We start from the raw sequence: 22145 nt of genomic DNA on the forward strand, positions 1-22145 counted from the left end.
TGTGTTGAGCTCAGCATGGCTAATCCCTGGACTGGTCCTCATGGAAGACCTCGACCATGACTGTGAGTGTTGTACTTTATGTTTAGCTCCCTAGACAGAGGAGGATTTAGATAGGTCACATGGAAGCCAGCTCACACGAGGGCCCACAAGAGAGACAAATGGGATGTATTCTGGGGAAATGATTAATGGACAGTCTGTGGGACAGTGAAGGGAGATAGTGTTGGAGAGGTATGCCTTCAGTCCAGTTGAATGCAGTAGACATTAAGCACCTCCATATAGCAGGCCCTGTGTTAGAATCTGGGGATAAAGAGACAGCGGAAAATGGCATCGGTAGCTTAAATTCTGGCAAAAGCTAGGTGGAAGCATTTAAGCCTAATGGGTATGTAGTAGGGAGCCTCGAAAGTTGGAGGCCTGGGAATGGCATAAAAGTTTGTGTAAGATGAGTCTCATGGCAGTGTATGGGGTAGATTAGGAAGGGTGATCGTGAGTTTCAGGAAGACCAGCATGGGGTCAGCAAGGTGGTGAGAGGAAAGGATGATTCAAAGGAAGAAGTAACTTCATAAGATTTGTACTAAAGGAAGAGTGGAAGGTCAAAGAAGATTTTAAGTTTTCTGACTTAAGGAACAGTTTTACTATAGAAAAAGATGGAAACTGGGGAATGGGGCAGATTTTGGAGAGGGGTAAGGAATCTGGTTTTAGATCTATGATGCTTAAGGTTCAGTTCTAGAGACAGTGTAAGAAGTTGGCAATACAGGACCAGAGTATTTTAGTGAGAAGTCAAGGCTGGGAGAAAGACAGGCCTATTGCCTTCTTGTCCCTTGCCAGGGAATGCTTCCAAGGTATTCCAGGGAGAGTTTTAGAAACCTAAAGGAAGGAATTAAGTTCCTTGAATACTGGCCCATAGGGGGATTCCTTTCTGGAATGATGTTTATTATTACTGAGTGTAATGTGATATCGAGAAGACCCATGGAAAATCAGCCCCTTCAAGATGCCTCCATTGTAATGTTTTTTTTTCTCCCCCCCCCAGGACGAGGGTTGAAGTCTCATGCCTACATTCATAGTGTCCAGTTCAGCCACCATGTTTTCCTTAACCTGCACACCCTTAAGTTTTACTGCCTTCCAGATAACTATGAAATCATTGACTCCTCACTGGAAGATATCACCGTACGTGTCACTGTGGAACACACCAAGTCTCTGGGGAGCTTCTTTCTCTTGTGTGCCGATCTACCTCTATGTCTGATGTCCTGGGGGGCATCCCCTTCGGGGTTGGGGAGGGAACAGATACAATTGGTATTCCAAAGTTGGGATTTTGGGAATTTGTGCTTTGGGTGACTTGGAATCATTAACTTATGTCACTTATGGGACTGAGTAAAGAGAACAACTTCATGCTAGGCTGGTAGGTGAAAAATAGCAATTTATTTTGTTGAACTGAAGTTTAGCATTTGAGCATTAGGATAGCCTGGGGGGGTGCTGCTGGATAGGCTGGGAGTCTGGAAAATCTGAGTTCAGATGTTGCCGCAGACCTCTAATTAGTAGTGTGGTCTGTGCTGTTAGCATCTCAGCCTTTCCTTGGCTTCTCCCTTTGATAAGTGACACTGGTCACAAGGAGTTGTTTGGAAGATTAAGTGAGATTAGGGGTGATTCCAGAAATGGCAGCTTCTAGTGTCGTAATTCAGGGGTAGCCCCCTGGCCTGGCTAGAGTGCTATAATCAGAGACAGGGCCATGCTGGCTGCCCCTTCTCAGCAGCCCCTTCGTTCTTGGGGAGGAGTCTGCTCCTCACCTCACTGCTAATTGTGCCTTCTCTTTGCAGTACGTCTTGAAGCCCACATTCACCAAGCAGCAGATTTCCAACCTGGACAAGCAGGCCAAGCTGTCTCGGGCTTATGATGGGACCACCTATCTGCCTGGTATTGTGGGGCTGAATAACATCAAGGCTAACGATTACGCCAATGCCGTGCTGCAGGTGAGCCGAGAAAGGAGCCTCCTCAGGGGAGGCTGCATGGGAAGGGGGCAGCCTTGCTGCCCAGGCCGGCTGAGCTCTTCAGAGTAGGCCAGGTTGTAGCTGGTTCCTGAGGCCTCTGGGATCCAAGATTGTGACTGGATGGATCTGTGACCCTCCCTTAGCCCCAGCTTCTTTATTTGTAGATTAGAGTAGATTATACTTGTCCATGCCATAGGAAAGTGCTTTGTGTGGGCTCCTGTTGCTCCTCTTGCTGCTGTAATTGTTCCTGCTGGGCTGAGAGGATCTGGGAATTTTTTAGTCCCTTTTTTTTTTTTTTTTTTTTTTTTTGAGGCAGTGGGGTTACATGACTTGTCCAGGGTCACATAGCTTGTGCATGTTAAGTGTCTGAGGCCAGATTTCATTTCAGGTTAAACTCTGGGACCAGTGCTCTGTCCACTGCGTCACCTCACTGCCCTTTAGGTCTGGGAATTTTTGGATAGCTTCAAGGTGATAACCAGAGGTGGCACGGTGTCCTAGCTTCAGGTTGTCCTGGGCCAGAGATGGGTCTTTATTCCTATTTCATTCCCACTTAAAAAATAACTTAGATACGTTAGAAATGACCTTAGTGAATATATAATTATATCTGTTTGATTTAACGTTCAGCTTGATTTCAGTGCAGAATCACTTATAGATCATTATGGTCTGGCCCTTTCCTGAAAATAGTTTGTTATCACAGGCTGCTTGGTAGATAGTTGCCTAGCTCCAGAGAGCTGTCACGGGCCCTCAAAATAACCTGCCCTTTTACTTCTTTACTTAAAAGGGGAGAAACAGAGGGCTCATGTTCAGGTCTGGCCAAAGTTTTCTCCTCATGTCCTTGTGCTGGTCCCTGGGGAGCCTGTGATGAGAGGAATTTCCTGGGGACAGTGGGAGCCACTTCTCCATAGCCTTGCTCAGTTGGGGGGGGAACAGAGCTCTGGAAGTGGAGCCCTCCTCCCCCAACATTCCAGACTTCAGAGGAAATAGCCATACTTGCTTAGGAATTATGTTTAAATTCTGGTGCTTAAATTGTGATCTTATAGCCATGTTTTTATCTCTGTTAGAATTCTCTCCCGTTCCCTTTCACTCTTCCTTTTTTTCCATACTAGTACACCTTCTTGTTGGCTTTTTGTTTGATAAAGGCCTCTCCAGATTTCTTTATGTTCCTCATATTGTCATTTTTAATTTAATAATTAATATCTCATTACATTAACATTAGCACATCAGTATGGCAGGCCTTTGTTGTTTCATTGGTGTGGAAACAACATACATCAGTACAAATCTCCCTTCACTTAAAACCTAATAGGTGAAGCTTGGGGCTTTCCTCCTGAGGCTCAGAGATATTGTGGGATTTGGACCAGATTAAGTAGCTCAGAAGTAAGGCTTGGAGCTGCTCCTCTGACTCCAGGACAAGCATATTCCCTACTCAGTCACACTGCCCTTGGTAAGGATGGTGTGTTACCTGCCTGCACTTTATTTGGCTCCTTTGCTTCACTTTGTTGTAAAAATGTATGATGTGGCCGTGAAAACCTTTGAGCAGAGAGCCTCCCCTTTTGGATTGTTATATTAGTGTGGGGTGGGGGGAAGCCTGGGCTCAGCAATGGAGTTGTGCCATCATAGGCACTCAGGATTTACTGGATAGTGTGCTGGGCCTGGAGTTGAGATATGAGTTAAGATATGACCTCTGACATTTCCTAGTGGTGTAACTTATTAACCTTTGAATGCCTTAATTTTCTCAGCTATAAAATGAGGATCATTATAGTATTTGCCTCCAAGGATTGTTATGGGGTCAAATGAGATAGTATTTGAAAAGCACTTGGGACAGTGCCTGGCATTCAGCAGGCACTCAATACAGGCTAATTCCTTTCTTCCTACCAAAAGTGATCATTAGTCTTGTAATTTCCTGGCTTACTGCCACATTGATCTCCAACACAAGTCTAGAAGTTGTTGCTTCCACCAGCATTGAACTGTGACTTTAGTGGTACCTGAGAGAGGAGAAAGGACCATCCCAAGATCTTGTCAGCTCTCCTGAGACACTCGAAATTTGGGCTGGACAGGCCCTTGTGGCCTCTGAAGGCCTTTCCAGCTTTAACCTCTTGCTGGTACCTTGTACTAATATCCACTGAAATACATTCATTGGTAGGGAAACTGGCCACAAAGTGTAGCTGAAGCATCAGTGAGTCAGTCACAGGCAGGAGATTTGACCAGAAGGAAGGCTCTGAGAGTGAAGAGCATCTCCACCCACGGGGATGGGGAGACTTGTAGAGATAGTCTGTACATGGGCTGGGGGTTGGTGCTCTCAGCCCTCCGGTTCTTCAGGAACTTCACCATGGGGGGAGGTGGTCTGAGCCTCTTATCACTTGATGGCAGCCTTAGGTTGGTCAGGAAAGGAGCTTGATGGGGATTTGGAGGAAGGGCTCCCTGTGAATGAGAAACATCGTGGATTTGGGAGAATTTTTGTGACCATGCCCTTCATAGCTCATGGGAGCCAGTGCTTCTTGGTGCTTGTGTTTTAGCTCTTCCTGTCTCTGGAGGAGAGTGGAATAGGAATTTGGGGCAATAACAGACATCCAGTGTTCACATCCCTGGTACCTCTGGAAACAAATACCCCCAAATGGAAAGGCCAGGAGTGCCAGTCACTAAGTGATGGTTTTCTCTAGGGGTCTAATTTATTTTTTATTCTGTGGGGAACATTCACAAGCAAATGGGACGGGAGAGCCTTGGTTTGATCCTTCCTCTTTGGGGAACGTTGCTAACCTTGAAGGGTTGACACTGAGTGTTTGGCTTCCAGGCTTTGTCTAATGTCCCACCCCTCCGCAACTACTTCCTTGAAGAGGAGAACTACAAGAATATCAAACGTCCTCCTGGGGACATCATGTTCTTATTGGTGCAGCGTTTTGGAGAACTGATGAGGAAGCTGTGGAATCCTCGAAATTTCAAGGCACATGTTTCTCCCCATGAGATGCTTCAGGCCGTCGTTCTGTGCAGCAAGAAAACATTTCAGATTACTAAACAAGGTGAGGAACGGGGCTCTCCCCCTTGCGTGTGTGTGCATGTGCACGCATGAGGCAAATGACCTGCATAGCTGGTAAATATCTGAGGCCATATTTGACCTTGGGCCCTTCTGACTTGGGGCTGGCACTTTACCTATGATGCCGCCTAGTTGCCCCCTCCTCCTCTTCTGTCCCAGCCTCCAAACTGGATTGTCCATGGTATCTTAGGGGATCCTGGAGAGGAGGAAGAGGGGAGTCCCAGTAGCTGCTCATGTTGCTCTGCAAGTTCCTTGTCTGTACTTCACAGGCTGTGCTGGGATGTGCCCGCTGATTACAGTGTCTTAAGCTCAGATTGCTTACATTCAGTGTGTCTAGCACCATGTTCTTTATCTTTTCTCCAGGCCTCCCCCTTCCAAATTTCCCTATTTCTGAGGAGGGAAATATTCCCCCCCCTTCTGATTCCAGTTCACAACTTGGGGAGTCCCTTTCCTCTAGCTCATTTGTTGCCAAGGCCTGGCGATATCCTTTTTGCAGCATCTTCTGAAGATGCTACCCTTTGTATAAGTCACTGCCTCTCTTTATAACTAGTTCCTTGTTTCATAGACATAATTCTTACTCTCTAAAGTCAGTTTTAGAATCAGAAGGGACTCTGGTGGCCAATAGGCCAACTCAAATAGACAAAATCTCCCCTTTTACATGTCTGACAAATTGAAACATCTCCTTCTGTTTGGAGTCCTCCCAGGTGGAGGAGCCCAGCATCTCTTGAGATGGCCCCTGTAATCCTTTGGGGCAGCACTAATATAGGACTTGCCACTTAGGATTGTTGGGAAGAAAGGGCTTTACTGGCACCCGTTGTGCTGGGGCACTCAGAGCCGCTACCATTTGGAGTCTTCATTGAAAGAGGTGAGGTTAACAGGGGATTGGGAGCTGCATAAATCTGTGGTAAAGACAACTCAGGGTTACAGGCACCAGCAGGGAACCAGGTTTGGAAACAAGCGCAGATCCTAGGAACATTTAGAACTGATGGGAGGAGGCCTTGATGCTTCGGGCTTGCCTCATCCCAGATATCTGGATAGCAGGGGGAGGTGGGGGATTGTCTTCTGGGCCCTGAGCAGCTTCCTTTTTCTTCTCAGCACACCCTGGCCAAGAAAAGCGCAAAGGGCGTTTTTGTGTAGGCGCTTTGTAATACCCGTTGGTTGACTGTCCAACCCTTAAACAGGTGAGAAGCCTCGGTGGTGTTTGGCTCTTTAGTCCTGCCCTGAACTTCATCTCTAGGAATATAAAAAGATTAGCTTCTTTTAAAAATGTTCTTCTATTTTGGACTTAGGTACCAAATAAAATGGATGTTTATATGTAGTGGAAAGGAAATTTTTCTCATTTCTGCTCATTTTATCATTTCATAGAAATCCACATTTCTCTCTTAAACAATCCTTTTCATAATTCCTTGTAGCATCATAGTATTTCATTATATTTAAATGCCATAATTTATTCAACCATTTCTCATTTGATGGACACTCCATTGGTTTCCAGTTCTTGCTATTACAAAATAGGTTGCTGTGAATATTGTACATTTAGAACTTTTTCATCTCTTTAAGATATAGATGGGGTAGTGGTATTGTTTGGTCATACAGTGGCATTATAAGTAATTTGGGCAGCATAGTTCTAAATTGTTTTTCAGAATGGCAATACCAATTCATTTTCCGACTAATGTGTTTTCCTGGAGCTCTTTCAGCATTTGTCATTTTCCATTTTTGTCAATTTTGCCAGTCTGATGACTGTAAGTTGGAACCTCAGAGATGCTTTAATTTAATTGAATAATTTCCCAAATTATTCATGATTTATAACATTTTCATGTGGCTATTGATCGTTCCTATCTATTTATCACTTGGGGAATGACTCCTCTTTATAGATATGAACCAGTTCCTTTTATACTATGGAAATGATACCCTTAAGAAAAATTTTCTGTAAATGGTTTTTCTAATTTATCTGTTTTCATTTTAATTTTAGCTGCATCTCTTTTGTATGAAACTTTAAAAAATTCTACATATTGAAATTTGCCGTTCTGTAATCCTCTTTATCTCTTGTTTGATCATGAAACTCTTCTGTCTATAGAGCTGAAAAGTGATTTCTTTTTTGCTCTCTAATTGTTTCCTTTAATGTCTAAATAATGTGTTCAGTAAGAGCTTATTTTGATAATAGTGTGAAATGTTGGTCTACATCATTTCTTCCAGATGGCTTTGTAGTTTTCCCAGGAATTTTTGATAGACAGTGAGTTCTGAATCCAGGGACATCAAACACTAGGTCCCTCTGAGGGTTTGTTTCTGTGTTGTGTGTAATCTATATATACCAAGTGTTTTTTTTTTTTGGGGGGGGGTGACTATTACTTTGTAATATAGTTTGAGATCTGGTATTGCTATGCCCCCTTCTTTCCACTTTTTATCCCCTCCTTGTTTTTCTTGAATTTCTTATTTATTTTATTCATTCATTTACTTTTTTATTTATTATTCATTCATTCATTCATCCATTTATCTATCTATCTATTTATTTATTCATTCTTTTTTCTGAGGCTGGGGTTAAGTGACTTGCCCAGGGTCACACAGCTAGGAAGTGATAAGTGTCTGAGACCAGATTTGAACTCGGGTCCTCCTGAATTCAAGGCTGGTGCTCTATCCACTGCACCACTTAGCTGCCCCTTTTCTTGAATTTCTTGATTCTTTTATTCTTGTGATTTATTTCACTTTTTCTAGTTTTATAGGTGGCATTGAATAAATTAATTTAGGAATTTTTTTTTTTATAACTTGGTTTACTCATAGGCATTTACCACTTCTTCAGTTATTTAGGTCTGTATTTCTGTAATTCTGTACATTTAAAAAAAAAAATTAAGTGAGAATATAGAATGTTTAACTCCAGGATTGGGCTATGGCATTTTTTCCCTCCCAAATCATTGTTGGTAGGCCTGGGTCTATTACTGACTTCATTTTAGGGCACTGTTATGTAATGGAGAGAGTTTTGGGTGGGGAGCCAGGAGTTCTGAGCCTTAGCTGTACCTCTGCTAGCTAGGGGATCCCTGTCTCTCATCTGTGACCTTCTCTCTTAAGTAATTAGTTTGAACTACCTAGCTCCTGGCTTCCCTGTAGCTTTAAATCTCTTTGGTCAGTGCATGCTTTGGGCAAACGTGTATCATTTCCCTGTAAGGCCTGATGGTCTTGAAGGTGACTTGTATTTTGAGGGAATTGTTAGTTGTGCTTCTGGTATGGGCTTCCCTAAGATTTGACCTTTTCCACTTCTTTCCTTGCAGGTGATGGGGTAGACTTTCTTTCCTGGTTCCTGAATGCCTTACACTCAGCTCTGGGTGGGACAAAGAAGAAAAAGAAGAGTAAGTTGTAGTTTTGATGAAAAGAGCTGCCCTTTTAGGACTGTGAATTTGGGCCCTTCTTACCTGGCTGGGCTAATAGAACAGGGTCCATTTCTTTCTTTTGTGTCAGGTGGAGGGGGGTGTGTGTATTTGTGTGTGTGTGTGTGTGTGTGTGTGTGTGTGTGTGTGTGTGTGTGTGTGTGTGTGTGTGTTTATGGGGGCTCTCAAAGTTCTGGTGCTAGACCCCCAGTGCTTTGTCTGACATTCTAGGGTTAATCACAGGGTCATAGGGTAAGAGAAGGCACTGAGGCTCCATGTCTGTCTGCCTTCACCTTGCTTTGGGCAGGTCACTTTCCCGTGGACTAGAAGGTCTTTAAGGCTCTTCCCAATCAAAGATTTATTATGCTGAGGCTTCAAATCTCATTGTAATAGAATCTGATTTGGGGGCTGGAAGATACATTTTGGAACTCCAGATATAATAAGGAAATACATGTTGGTGCATTTCACTTTGTAAAGGAAACATAATTGCTGGAGGGAATCAAAAACGAATTAATTACCAGGTGCCTGCTGATTAGTAAATTAGCTGGAAAGAAAATCAAAAAACAAATTCCTGATGTTTTCTTCTTTTTCTCCTCCCTTGGGGAAGTGATGTTGCCGTTAACGCTGCATTTGAAAATGTCATTTTCTCCACCTTCGCAGCTCATGCCAATGTGGTGTGTAGTGTGGGTGACCAAGAAAGGGACACTTTTCCTGAGTAGTGATGAAACTAGGTCTTCCTCCCTGGGAGCTCAGTGTTCTTGTTCTTTTGCTGCCTTCTCTAGTGGTTATTGGAAACAGATGTTTTGGTATGATGAAAGTGTTTTCACAACCTCTTTCTATCTCCAACTGTAACGAACATGTAGGGATTTTGAGATCCCAAAAGGCCAAGCACCTTATCTGAGGTCCAAAGGAGAGTCACTCAGCAACCCTGTTTTCACCAGGTCCTGACCTTTTATCAGCGGTCTCAAAAAGTCCTATGAACCACTCTATCAGACTAAAGCTTTTAGCTTACTACCTTTTCTTAAAAACAAAAGCATTTTATTGATAAGTCTTTTGTCTTTACATCTCCATTGCATCTGGAAAAGATAATTCCTACAACCCTGAAGAGTGAACTTTTACTTGTAACAAAGAAATATTTAAATTAAGACAAAACACCTGATAGAGTGGAGGGGGAGAAGGTGGAATATTTCCTCATTTAGCCAGAATGCAGGTTTCTTTTAGTAACCTTTTCATTTAGGCTGTTGTAATCTGTTTCTATAATCTTTGAATTCATTGCAGAATGGACAATTCCATGCACAAAAGATGTGGTTATGGGAAATTACTTTGATGTTACATTTTTTTATTATTGCTTCTGTATAATTAGTCATAGCCTTTTGTGCTAGGTTGTTGAGAAAGAAATGAGCTTGTTCCCAAAATTAATTTTAGAAGGAAGTTTTAAGAATTTGAAAATTCTCTTGTCTCATTTAATCTGTATTTTGCTATTTATTTATGTAGCTATTGTGACAGATGTTTTCCAAGGGTCCATGAGAATCTTCACTAAGAAACTGCCACACCCAGATCTCGTAAGTTGTTGGAACTTGGATATTCTGCTTCTTGCCTGATTATAGGCTGAATATTTTGGCTGAACTGTTCTGACTATCCCAGCCTGTTGGGGATTTAGTGGGTGGAAATGGGACTTTCTGTGCTGATTCTGTGAAGGTCTACCATTGGGGTTCGTGTTTTTTATATGTAGTTTTTCTACTGCTGTGTAAACAAAGCCATCCCAGATAATTGTAGCAACAATTCACATTTATTAAGTGCTTTACTTTCAGGAACACTATGAGGCAGATAATTCAAGTGTTTGGGAATTGTGGCAAAATAAAGTTTCATAAGTGATTTTATAAAAGAAATCAAAATGATTTCATAAATGAGTCAGATTGGGGTATACTGGTGAGACCCCTCTTTTTGTCAAGGCTTTACCCACTCTTTAGAGATTTGTTTCTGGACCTCTGTTGGGCTCCTACATGTTCCATCTCATTCCTTTTTCTTCTTAGCCAGCAGAAGAGAAAGAGCAGTTACTGCATAATGATGAATACCAGGAGACGATGGTTGAGTCGACTTTTATGTACTTGACCTTGGACCTTCCCACTGCTCCACTTTACAAGGATGAAAAGGAACAACTCATCATCCCCCAGGTGCCACTCTTCAACATCTTGGCAAAGTTCAATGGCATCACTGAAAAGGTAAATGTGAGAGTTCTCTAAAGCACCCTTTGTAATTCTTCCTCCTGTGGACCAGGGGCAGTATATTTACATGGCTCCTTTATTGGGACATGTATGGTTCAGTTACTCATTCTCTCAGCCCTCATAGGAGCCAGGTTGTTGCCGTATCTTGAGTGGGGCCATCTGTTTGTGACCTCATTTGGGCGCAGCTTCATTGCTTTTCCCTTCTGATATGCTCTGGCTTTTCTCTGTTGCCATCCACCAGCTAGTGGAAGGTAGCATTTTGGTGAGATTTTCTAACTATAGCTAAGTAAGTTTAACTTCTCCTAGCAAGATTCTAGAATGTATGATGAAAGAAATGATTTGTGAACATTTAGAAAGGGAAGCAGTGAAGGCTGAGAGCTTTTATGGCTTCAAGAACATATCACCCCAGACTGACGTAAGTTTTTGTTTCAGTGAGATTAGTAGACTGGCAGCACAGGGGATTGTAAGGCTTCTGGCAGAGTTTCTCATGGACACAGTGGAGAAATGTTGGAACTGGTTGAATGACTAGAGTCCAGTAGTAGTCATTAATGGTTTATTGTGAATCTGGAGGTAGTTTTCAGGTTCAATACCCAGAGATCTGTCCTTGGCCCTTGGCATTTATCAGTCATTTAGATGAAGTTGTAGATGAAATATTTCTCTGCTCTTGAAATTCTGACCACCGATAAGCGAGCATTGGCTTTATCTTGCCTAGAACCAGGCCACTCTGACACTTCCTGGCCATTTTTTAAAAAGTTACTGTTTGTCCCTCACATTATTTTCTGTTCCCTAGTGTGGTTGTCTTTTCCCCTTAGAATATAAATTCCATGAGGGCAAGCGTTGCCCCTGCTTGCTTGCAGGACTTGGGGTTGAGCTCAGGGCCTGGTAGATAATACACTCCATTCATTAGGTGTCAGATTTTCCAAATGGCACAGAGCTGCTAGAGAGCCAGTATGTCTGATAGCAGACAGGAAATCCAGAAATATCTTGACAAGCTAATCTAGAATCACTAGAATCTAATAAAATTAAATTTAATAAATTTAATTGCAAACTCCTCTATTAAGGTTGAAAAAACATCAGTTATACAAGTACAGCAAGAAAAAGGCCTGGCTAGATTAGAAGCTTGTGTGGACAAGATTTGGGGTAGTAGTGGACTGTATGGTCAGTATAAATTACCAGGATGGGGCAGCTATGAGAATCACTTTGGCCTTGGGTAACATTAATGGCAGATGAATGCCAAGATCAAGAAAAGGGCTGATCACATGGGGTACGTTCTATTCAGTCCTGCATGCCCCATTTTAGGAAAGATGTTGACAGACTGGAAAAGTATTTTGAGGGGAAGGAGGATGAGCAGAATAGTGAGGAAGCAGGAGCCCATGCCGTATGAGCTGAAGGGACTGGGGCTGGTTAGCCTAGAGAGACAAAGAACACACATATCTGCAGATGCTTGAAGGACAGGTGTATTGAAGAGGTGATTCTCCTTGGCCTCAGAGGGCAGACCTGGGAGCAATAGATAGAAATTGTGTGGATTGGTGTTAGAGGCGCATGTCCAGACAGAATTTTAAACCACAGTAGCATTGTCTGAGAGTGGAACAGGAAGCCTTCTGAGGGACTGGCTGGGTCCTTGTCTGTATTTTGTCATGGGGATTCTGGCTTAGGCTTGTGTGGAATTAATTTATTCAGAGACTCCTTCCAGCTCTGGTTCTGCCTTGTTCAGAAAAGACCACCATCAAGAATGACTTTCCTAATAGATGAAAATACATGAAAAAGTCTTTGTTTAAAAAAGTCTTTCTCGTAGCACACAGTGCCCAGTGGGGTACAGATGGAGCTGATGCCCTTTGGGCTCCCTGAGCCACTCCTGTGAAGTCATTGACCTGCCCCTGACTTTGTCTTGGGAACAGACTGAAGAAATTGGCCACCCCTGGCCCCCAGTTACCCATCTGTTCTTGGGTCTGTGCCCTCCTTCATCCATTTGTATCTTGCCTGCCATTTTACTCTTCAGCATTGGGATTTTGTCCCACTTTACTTGACTCTTAAGTCTTTTCATTCTGATAACAAATGATAACTCCAAAATATACAGAATAGAGCAGAAAAGGAGGATTTCTAGGTGTAACTGTAAACTTCTATTTTTGTGTGTGGCCTTTAACTCCTGTTTGTTTTGCCTCTGTTTCCTTTCCCACCAGCTGGTAGCCAAGGTACTGGCCGCCAGACTTCCGTGGGACCTGCTGAGGTTACCATTTACAGGGTTGATTGCCTGGCTTCCCATTGCACAGTGCCAACATGCATTAATGATTTACAGTAATACTTGAGGATGTTTAACTTATTTCACCATCTAGGTAATGTCCCAGGATGACAGATTGAGAGATGAAGGACTTGTTTAAGGTTACCCAGCTAGTTGGAATTGGAGACTAATTCCTGAGTTCCCATCTAGTCCAAGGACCTCTTTTTGTTGTTTTTTTGCCTTTGTGTCCTTCCCTAACCTACCCTTTTCTTCCCTTCCCTCACTTCTAGATCTGTCCCAGTCTTTTTACCAGTCCATCCTTGGAATCAAAGTCCAGATAAAAAGCCTTCTTTCCTATCTGGATTGGGCTCTGATTACTCCCCTCTTCCTCTTTCATTTTTTAACCATTCTTGCATTTATTCTGCTTTTTGATGTACTGCTTCTAAATATTATATCATGCTTGTATTTATTTCAGCTGGGTTATAAACTCTGAATGGAGGAATAGTGTCTTCTATTTCTTTTGTGCCCCTATTTTCCACATTAGATGTTTATTAAATTTGGGGTCATTGCACTTCAGAATCATTAGCACTGAACTTCAGGAGACCCTTAATGGGTCATCCAGCCCAACCTTCCACCTAATAATGCAAGACTTTCTTCTGGAACACTTCCAGAACACTATTTATTTTTTCCATTCTTAGACATGAGAACTGTTATAAAGTGCAATCTCAAATAGAATTAAAATTGTTTCCTAATAATTTTCACCCCTTGATTTTAGGTTCCTCAAGAAATAACACAAAAGTCTCTCACATGATGGGTTTCCAAGAGGTTCTCCCCTGGGTTTCTTCTTTTCCAGGCTCAACATCACAGATTCCTTCAGCTGTTTTTCATGCTAATAGAGTTTTCAGACTGACAAACATGTTTGTCAAGTTTGCCAGGCTCTGTCTTAAAATCTTCTTAGATATCTTCTGCCTGAGTTGATGAAATTATTACTTAGCATTATTTGAACCCTGCATTTCTCTTGGAACAATTGAATTCCAGCTTAGGTTTTTCTGTAGTCTTAAACCAGATTGTTAGTCCTCAACCTCTTAATCTTGTTTGGTATAGTTAATAATCTGAGATTTAGTTTTATCTATAAAATGAAGGGGCTTAGACTTAGAAGGCCTGTAAGAATCCTTTGTGTTTGGAATTTGTGATCCCCTTTGTTTTCTATGCACCTCTTGCTAATGAGTCTTCCTTCTTTGTCCAAAACTTAACTCACGAGCTCAATCTCTCTCCTCTCCTCAGGAATACAAGACATACAAGGAGAACTTTCTGAAGCGTTTCCAGCTCACCAAGCTGCCCCCATATCTTATCTTTTGTATTAAAAGGTTCACCAAGAACAACTTCTTTGTGGAGAAGAACCCGACCATTGTCAACTTTCCCATCACGTGGGTAACAATCCCTTGTCTCTTCTCTACTCTTCCTGTCTCTTTTCCTTCAAGAGGACTGGAAACTATAAATATTTTTAGTTAATTTTTGAGTAGGGATTAACCCATCTTTCAGCAGATTCTGCATTCAGACTGGGCATTTTCATGATTAAGAAGGTACAGGATGTCCTGACGGCATTTGGGATGGTCACAGGAGGGAACAATCGGGTTGGGATAGTTGGTACGAGAGAAAAGGATTTTTGGTTTGGAATTCCAGGGCCCCCTCGGAGATTTGTAAGGTTCGTCAAAGATGTTGCTTCTCACCTTTCAGGTTGGATTGGCTGGAAAGTTTCTCTGCCTCAATTTGAGATGGATTTTTCAAGCTTCTCTTTAAGGTCATGCAATGAGTGCCTCTGTGACATGTAGCAAGAGCTTAACAAATGCTTATTGATTGAACTTGATAGAAGAAACATGGGGCTCCATGTTGTCAGTCAGTCATTAGAACCCTGTGTGGGACAGCTTATTATTACAAAAATGTGGCTGGACCATGGAACAAATCGTGATGATAAAATAGGTACCGTAGAGTAATGTGGTCTGGGAGAACCCATTTCAGCATCATCTTTGTCCACTTGAATTCTTGTTATTTTATGTTCTCTTATCCTGCTGGGCTTGTGGTCTAAGGGAGAAAGAATGGGGCTTAGGAGGCTCACCCAGTGCAGCTGTTGTCTTTGATAGGCCTCTAGTTTTCTGTCCCTAGCCTAGAAGCACCAGGATTAGGTCTTCTCAACACTAGCACGAGAGAGTGCCTACTTTGTGCTAGGCACTTAACAAATAAGATCTCATTTGACAAAGAACATCGTCACTCTTTTTTTTTATTTAAAACTTTCCCATTGCTGAATTGTCTCCAGAAAAATAATTAAATAATTAAAAATAAAATCCCACCTTCTCCCCACCTTCCCTTTCCCTTTCTATATAGTTTTATTTAGCCTTTGATTAGTAAATACATAGCTTCTTGGCAGATATAAAGGTTTCTGTAACTCAGTTTTCTTAAGACTATTAGTCTTCCTTTTTTTCAAAATGGCAAATTCTTATGTATATATTGTTTTCCTTTCAGGCCTGAAAAAAGGTCCTTCTCATTGCCTTTCTTGTTGACTGTTGCCTATTGGTGGTTTTAATCTGTTTCTCCTTTTTCTATGTGTAGTATCCCTCAACTATTAAAGCTTGAAATCACACTGAGACTTTGGGGGCACTGATTGCATGGCATAGTGGAGAATGTTAAACTGAGATTCCTAATGCCTGATGGGCAGCTTCCACATGAGCTCCATTAACCTGGACCTCAGTTCTGTCATCTGCAAAATGGGGAGGTTGGATTAGAGGATGGTCATCCAGGAGACTAGATAGGAGGTGGGGGAAGTTGGAGGCCAGGGCTCAAAGAGAGGGAGAATCTCATTTTCTGCCATTTATCATCAGCTTTGTAGGAGGGATGGGGAGCATGTGGCTTATAGTGTCAGCTAAGTGGAGAAGTGCAGAGCTGGGGACACAAGTACAGATGTCTCTTGGAGGTCAGTCACAGTGCTTGATCTACATCATGATCCCTAACATGCTGCACCATCTTCTGTCAGTCCCTTCTTCTGTTTGCTTTGCCTATTGATGCAGTTTGTAGAGCTGGTACCTAAGCAGTGTTGCCTTTTAGCATTTGAGTATTCTTGGAGAATTGAAGAAATATACCACTTTGTTTAAACAATCAACTTATTACGTACAAAGCATGGAATTTTAAGTAGTTTATTATTATTATTTTTTAATTTAAATTTTTTTTGATTGGTGGTTGTCCTTTGTTCTCAAAGAGGACTAAAACGGCATCACTATTAGAATCGCATTATCTATGTCTGACTGTGGCTGATCAGACTGTTAGGAGCTCGGAACGCTCAGCCACAGCTTGGCCACAAGCAGTCCCTATGAACTTTTTGGGTAGACTCTAACTGTATCTTGCTTTTCTTCTGGACTAATTCGGCTCTGCTTTGCTGTAGAGCACGGCCCCTTCTCTGATGGGGTCTCGCCATCCTGGGCCGATGTCTCCCACATCATACAATCAATTCCAAGTCATAAATTAACCAGACTTTGTAGTTTTTCCACAGCAATTTGGACCTAATTAATACCTTTCCTATTCTTTGTTTTTAAGAAGCTTTGCCAATGTTCTCTCAGAACTTTGACAAATCATCACCGGCTTGAATATACTTATGACTTGAATCTTTTGACGATAGTCTCCTCTGTTCAATCTTCACAGCTTTGCCCTAAAAGAACTTAGGGTTTGGTTTCTCTTTAATCAATTAGTAATCCTTCTTTGGCTTGGCTTGTTCTTTTAGCTGGTATGAAGATGAAGGCCAGTGTTTTTCCTCTCCTCTCAGACTAAATGGAACCATAAAACATCACATTGATGTTTTCTCATTTCCTCTCTGACTCCTGACTCTGATTCCCTAAGAACTTTGGAGCCCAAAGTTTTCACTCTGAAGGATTGAACTCCTTGGCATTTGTCCTGGGCTTGTTCAGGCGTGCCTTATAGCTGTTCTTAAGACTTGGATTACTCATTGTCAGCTCCTTTACTATCTGATAGGTCATTTGCCCAAATAATATCTAAAGGGACTCAGAAATCCCCAAACCATTATTTAGTCATAATTTTCTTTTAAATTAAAAAAAATTGATAAATTTTTTTACATTACCCAATTTTTCAGTATATTCCTTTTCCTTCCCTTGGAATAAAGAATTGTTGATGTGAATATTATACATACATATATATATATAAAACTTCTGTTCAACAAAAGTAACCCATCAGTCAAGTCCCAACATTATACATAGTGGAGGGAGATACATTCTCATCTCTCTTCTGTGGGACCAAACTTGGATGTTGCAATTTTTTGACTTTTTATTTACATTGTGCACATTTCTGGTTCAGTTTACTTTATTTTACATTAGTTCATGTAAGTCTTCTCATGCTTCTTTGTATTGTTTTTAATTTTTTTTTTAAAGCTTTTTTCCAGGGGATGGTTATTTTTTTTTTCCTTTTTATTTTATTTTTCTGGTTATACATGCACATTGATTTTTAAAAAAAAATATACATATCTTTATGAATCATTTTGGGAGAGAAAAATCAGAACAAAAGGGAGAAGCCATGAAGGGGAAAAAAAGAAAACAAAAGGAAAAAAAAAAAAGAACTATATTCATTTCTTACAGCACAGTAAGATAGTCTACAGATTCAGATGCTGCCGTTATTCCTACTTTTCAGGGCTTCTACTTTGTTTCTGGTCCTTTGTTTTTATAAAAAGTGTTGCTATAAATATTTGTTGTAGAAGAGACTTTCCTTTTTATCATTGACCTCTCCTGAGGCACATATGTGTAAAGGTGGGATCTTGGGGTTAAAAGGAATCAACATTTTGATTATTTACTATAATTTTCAAAATGATCAGACCACTTTGTTGTTGTTCCAGTAATGAATCAGTGTGGCCTGTCTTTGCAACATTAACTTCCTGTATTTCGTCATTGTTGCCAGCATGTATCATTTGGGGTGAAAATGTCAAGAGTAGTTATTTGAAGCAGCTTTTTATGTAGTTATTAATAGTTTGACTTTTTTGAGAACTACCTATTTATATATCTTTTGGAAGCAGGCAAGTTAGGTAGCCCAGTGGATAGGGTACTGTGCTTGGAGTCAGGAAGATCTGAATTCAAATTCAGCCTCAAACCTTTACTAACTGTATGATCTCGAGCAAGTCACTTAACCTGTTTATCTCAGTTGCCTAATCTTTAAAATGGGCTAATAATAGCACCTGTCTTCCACAATTATGAGGATCAAATGAAATATTTGTAACATACTTAGTAGAGTACCTACCACAAAATAAGCAGTATATAAATGCTAGCTATTTATTGTTATTTTTATCAGCAGCAGCATCGTATTTGGTCTTATAGATGTGTTAGTTCTCTATGTATCTTGCATATCTGACCCTTATCAAAGATACTTTTGCTACAAACTATTTTTCCCCAATTGACTACCTTCCTTCTTATTCTAGTTGCATTAATGTTCTTATACATGTTTTTCAAGTTTATATAATTGAGTCTGCACCCACTCACTCAGTGCCCCCTAAATCCCTGTCTTGGGCTCTGTTGGCCTTGTGCCATTTTTCTTGGCAATCTTACTGGCTTCTCCAGATTCCGTGATTGCCTCTGTACAGGTGCTTCTTCGCTCTGTTTTCTCCAGCCTTCGTCTGCACTGGTCTTGTTGTAGTCTTCAATCTCCAACTGCCTGTTGGGCATCCTGAACCAGGTGTCCTGCACACAGTTAAACCCAGCCTGTCCGGAGCAGAGCTCCTAGTCCTTCTGCCACATTTTTCCAGCTCCTGCACCACCACTGTGAAAGCTTGTGCAGCCCTTGCAGAAACCCAGCCTTACAGCGTCATTCTTGGCTTCTCACCCCCTCTCTGCCTTCCTTCCAAACTGCTGCCAAGTCCCTTCCGATCTTCCTTCACCATATCTCTCCTCCAGCCTCTCCACACCCCAGGCTCCTCCACTCCAAAAGATGGCTTTTCCTAAAGTTCAGGCGTCATCTGCCACCTTTCTTTTCAGTAACTCCAGGGGTCCCTGTCACTTCTGGGCTGAACTATAGAGTCCTCTGCTTATCATTCACAGCCTTCATAACCTGACTCCTGCTTTTCCAGTTTCCATTTGCCTTTGTGGTTGAGTTGTTTTCATTAATGTCTGACTCTTCATGACCCCATTTGGGGCTTTCTTGGCAAAGAAATTGGACTGCTTTGCTGTTTCCTTTTCCACTTCATTGGACAGATGAGGAAACTGAGGTACATAGGGTGAAGGGACTTGCCCAGGGTCACACAACTAGGAGTGTCTGAGGCTGAGTGTGCCTGACTCTCTGGGGCCCCCAGTGCCCTCCCCATGACTTAGCCCTCCAAGTATGCTGTGACCAGGGATGCTCCATCAGCCTCTTGTCACCTATACATTCTCACTCGCCATCCTGCACACGCAAGTCCTCTCACCTGGCTGCCGATGCCTGCTAGTGGCGGTGCTTCCCTCTGCTGGTTACCTCTAGGCTGCCTTGTCTCTGGTTTGTCCTCATTAGACTGATCTCCTTGGAGCAGGGCCTGCCTTCTGCCTTTCTTTGTCTCCCTGGTGCTAATTAGCCCAGCGCCTGGCACAGACTTGGTGCTTGAGAAATGCTTCTTGGCTTGACTTACTCTTCTGTGAATGCTTTTATTCCTTTTTTGGTTAAGGATCCATCTCCGAACTAGGGGCTGGGAGAGGATCTTGATCTTGTCCTCTTGTTTTAAGATTTGCCTTTGATATTTAGAACACGGGTTCGTTCTGAGCTTATGGCGGTAAACAGTGTGTCCCTAGAGGTCCTTGTGGGATGGGGCGGGAGGGGAGATGTGCTGCCCGGGCCTAAAAGCATAAATGGAGCATCTGCTCCCACTGCCCCGAGTGGCTCCCCTGTCTCGGTGTTGTTCGGGGCTGTGTTGTGTCTCAGCCTGACCTCTTTCATTGCTGGTCTTGGCTTCAGAAATGTGGACCTGAGGGAATATCTGTCCGAGGAAGTGCAGGCCGTGCACAAGAACACCACCTATGACCTCATCGCCAACATCGTGCACGACGGGAAACCTACCGAGGGCTCCTACCGGATCCACGTGCTTCATCATGTGAGTGCGGCTCTACCTGGGGAGTGTTGTCAGGGAGCTGGCCCAGCATGGCGGAAGGGCCCCGAGGCCTGTGATTGGCCCTGAGCCTACTTCCCAGTCCTGAAACTCCACGAGTCTGTGGATGTGCAGGCGGGCAGTGAGTGCAGAAGGAAAAGCAGCCTTGGCTCTTGGGGGTGCCCACAAGCCTGTGTGCCGCGAGGCCTTCAGCCCAGAGCTGCTCCTGAGAATGAGTGGGGGCCGTGGCTCTCCTTTGTCCTTTGCTTTCTGTCCATTGGCATCCAGTGGCATTTAGTCTGCTTTCCACCTTCTCCTGCGCATATCAGTCATCAGTTGCACAGGCTGACATTACCCGTCGTGCCAGCTGAGTTTGGTAATTCAGAGGTGGCAGGATCAGCAGTTTCCAATGAGAAAAAGAAGCGGAGGGAGCTTCTCTTCTCTGGGGTTGACCCAGATTGGCTGGATCTACATGTCTGGGTTTCTGCAATGGCATAGAAGAAGGGGGAAAAGGCAGAATACTGCCCCAGAGCCCTTTTGCCTGGATGGCATCCAGCAGACATCAGGCTCCCTTTAATGACTGTGCATGTCCTCACTTCTGCTTGGGGCATTCTTTTTTATTTTCCCTGGGATTTTTTTAAGCCTTAGCTTTTGAGCTTTGTTCTTGTCTCTGTAATTGCTTCACTCTTTTGGTTTCAAGGGATTGCTGAATCCTGTGTTTTTTTTCTTTTTCTTCCCCCTCAGGGAACAGGAAAGTGGTATGAACTCCAGGATCTCCAAGTCACTGACATCCTTCCTCAGATGATCACACTTTCAGAGGCCTACATCCAGGTAAGAGTGGCTGCAGAAAACTCCCCAAACCTCCTGCCAAATAGTTCATTAGAATGGTTAAAATGCATCTCTGATCCACATCATGTGGGATTGAGAAGGGTATATTTGTTTCCTGTATCTGGAATCAGTGCCAATGATGAGAGGTTGGAGTCCTTAGTGAATTTAAGAACAGCGAGCCTTTCTAAGTGAGCTCAGAATCAATCAGCCATCAAGTATTGGAGCGCGGGCTGTGTTTCCCCATCTGTTAGAGGCAAGGGGCACTGATGCTGGAGATGTTGTGGTGCTACTTTTACCCTCAGGAATTTGAAATGTAATCCCAGAGGGCTTAGTGAGCACCGGACCCTCTGCCAGCTCTCATGACTACTGTGGGTGGGAAGTCCTCGCAGGCAGACTAAGACATTAGGGTTGCAAGGGGATGGAAAAAAGAGAAAAAATATCTATTTTGTTTTATTTCATAATATGAACCCAAAGCTCTAACCAGAACAAAACTTTATATATATATATATAAACAATCCTTCCTTGGAAGCCTTTTATTCTGAAATGCAAAGAGTTTATATAAACAACAGGATCCTATTGAAAAGCAGAGGATTTTAATATAGACAAGATAGTTTCATTTCTTACACCAGAGAAATAAATAAAATGCTCAAAAAGCATCCCAAACTCTTTCACATGCCCTTAACACCTGGCATAGGGCACTTATTTTGCCCAAGAAGACTGACTTCAAATCTTTATTAGATGGTTACTAGTTTCTGTCATTCTGAGGAAATCATTAGTGTTGTTTTAGATTTAATTTCCTCATCTAAAAAATGGGGATAATAATAAGATTGACCTTTTATCTCTATTCTGTGAATAAACTTCGATAATGAAATGAGCCTACTTTCAACTTTGCTGTGGGCATTAAAGGGGGAAATCCTCTAGGGCTGGAGGTAGGTGGAGAGCAAAGAGAGTGTGGGGCAGTCAGGGATGCTAGCATTTCTCTGGGCCTGAGGGAAAGGGAAGTGAGAGGCTGGCATGTCCAGTGCGCTGAGCTTTGAGAGGGCAGAGAAGTGGAGGACGACGCAAGGCGGGGTAGACAGGCAGAAGAGAGCCATCTGCCATCACCGGGCACAGACATAGAGCCTTGTTGCAGCTGAGAAAATGGTAACGGGCCTCCCTAGCTGGCTGGTACATCCTTAAAACGGTTCTGGTTTGGTGTTGGACCTGTCCAGGCTTCCCAGAGTCAGAGTTTGGAGAGCTGAGGAAAGGCTGCAATGCTCAAGAAAGGACCCTGAAAGGGGAAACACACACACACACACACACAAAAAAAAAACACACGTGCGCTCCTTATAGGCCCCTCCCTGGCCGCCCTCCTCTTGTCTATCTCCAGCCTATGAATCTCCTTAAATTGTGGTGCCCAGAACTGGCCACAGCAG

The 22145-nt window shown here is 42.7% G+C and overlaps 1 protein-coding gene across 1 annotated transcript in view; it reads left to right on the forward strand.

Moving 5' to 3' along the window:
* USP39 (ubiquitin specific peptidase 39) overlaps nt 1-22145 on the forward strand; it is a 33421-nt gene that overhangs the window by 8550 nt on the left and 2726 nt on the right. Inside the window, exons 4-12 of the mRNA XM_074285646.1 lie at nt 1028-1164; nt 1812-1964; nt 4771-4996; nt 8271-8348; nt 9861-9928; nt 10400-10588; nt 14094-14236; nt 19773-19908; nt 20647-20733. Of these exons, the coding sequence (XP_074141747.1) occupies nt 1028-1164; nt 1812-1964; nt 4771-4996; nt 8271-8348; nt 9861-9928; nt 10400-10588; nt 14094-14236; nt 19773-19908; nt 20647-20733 (1217 nt within the window). The remainder of the gene's footprint in view (nt 1-1027; nt 1165-1811; nt 1965-4770; nt 4997-8270; nt 8349-9860; nt 9929-10399; nt 10589-14093; nt 14237-19772; nt 19909-20646; nt 20734-22145) is intronic.

This window comes from Sminthopsis crassicaudata, chromosome 2, assembly GCF_048593235.1.
Source record: "Sminthopsis crassicaudata isolate SCR6 chromosome 2, ASM4859323v1, whole genome shotgun sequence".
NCBI classification, from domain to species: domain Eukaryota; kingdom Metazoa; phylum Chordata; class Mammalia; order Dasyuromorphia; family Dasyuridae; genus Sminthopsis; species Sminthopsis crassicaudata.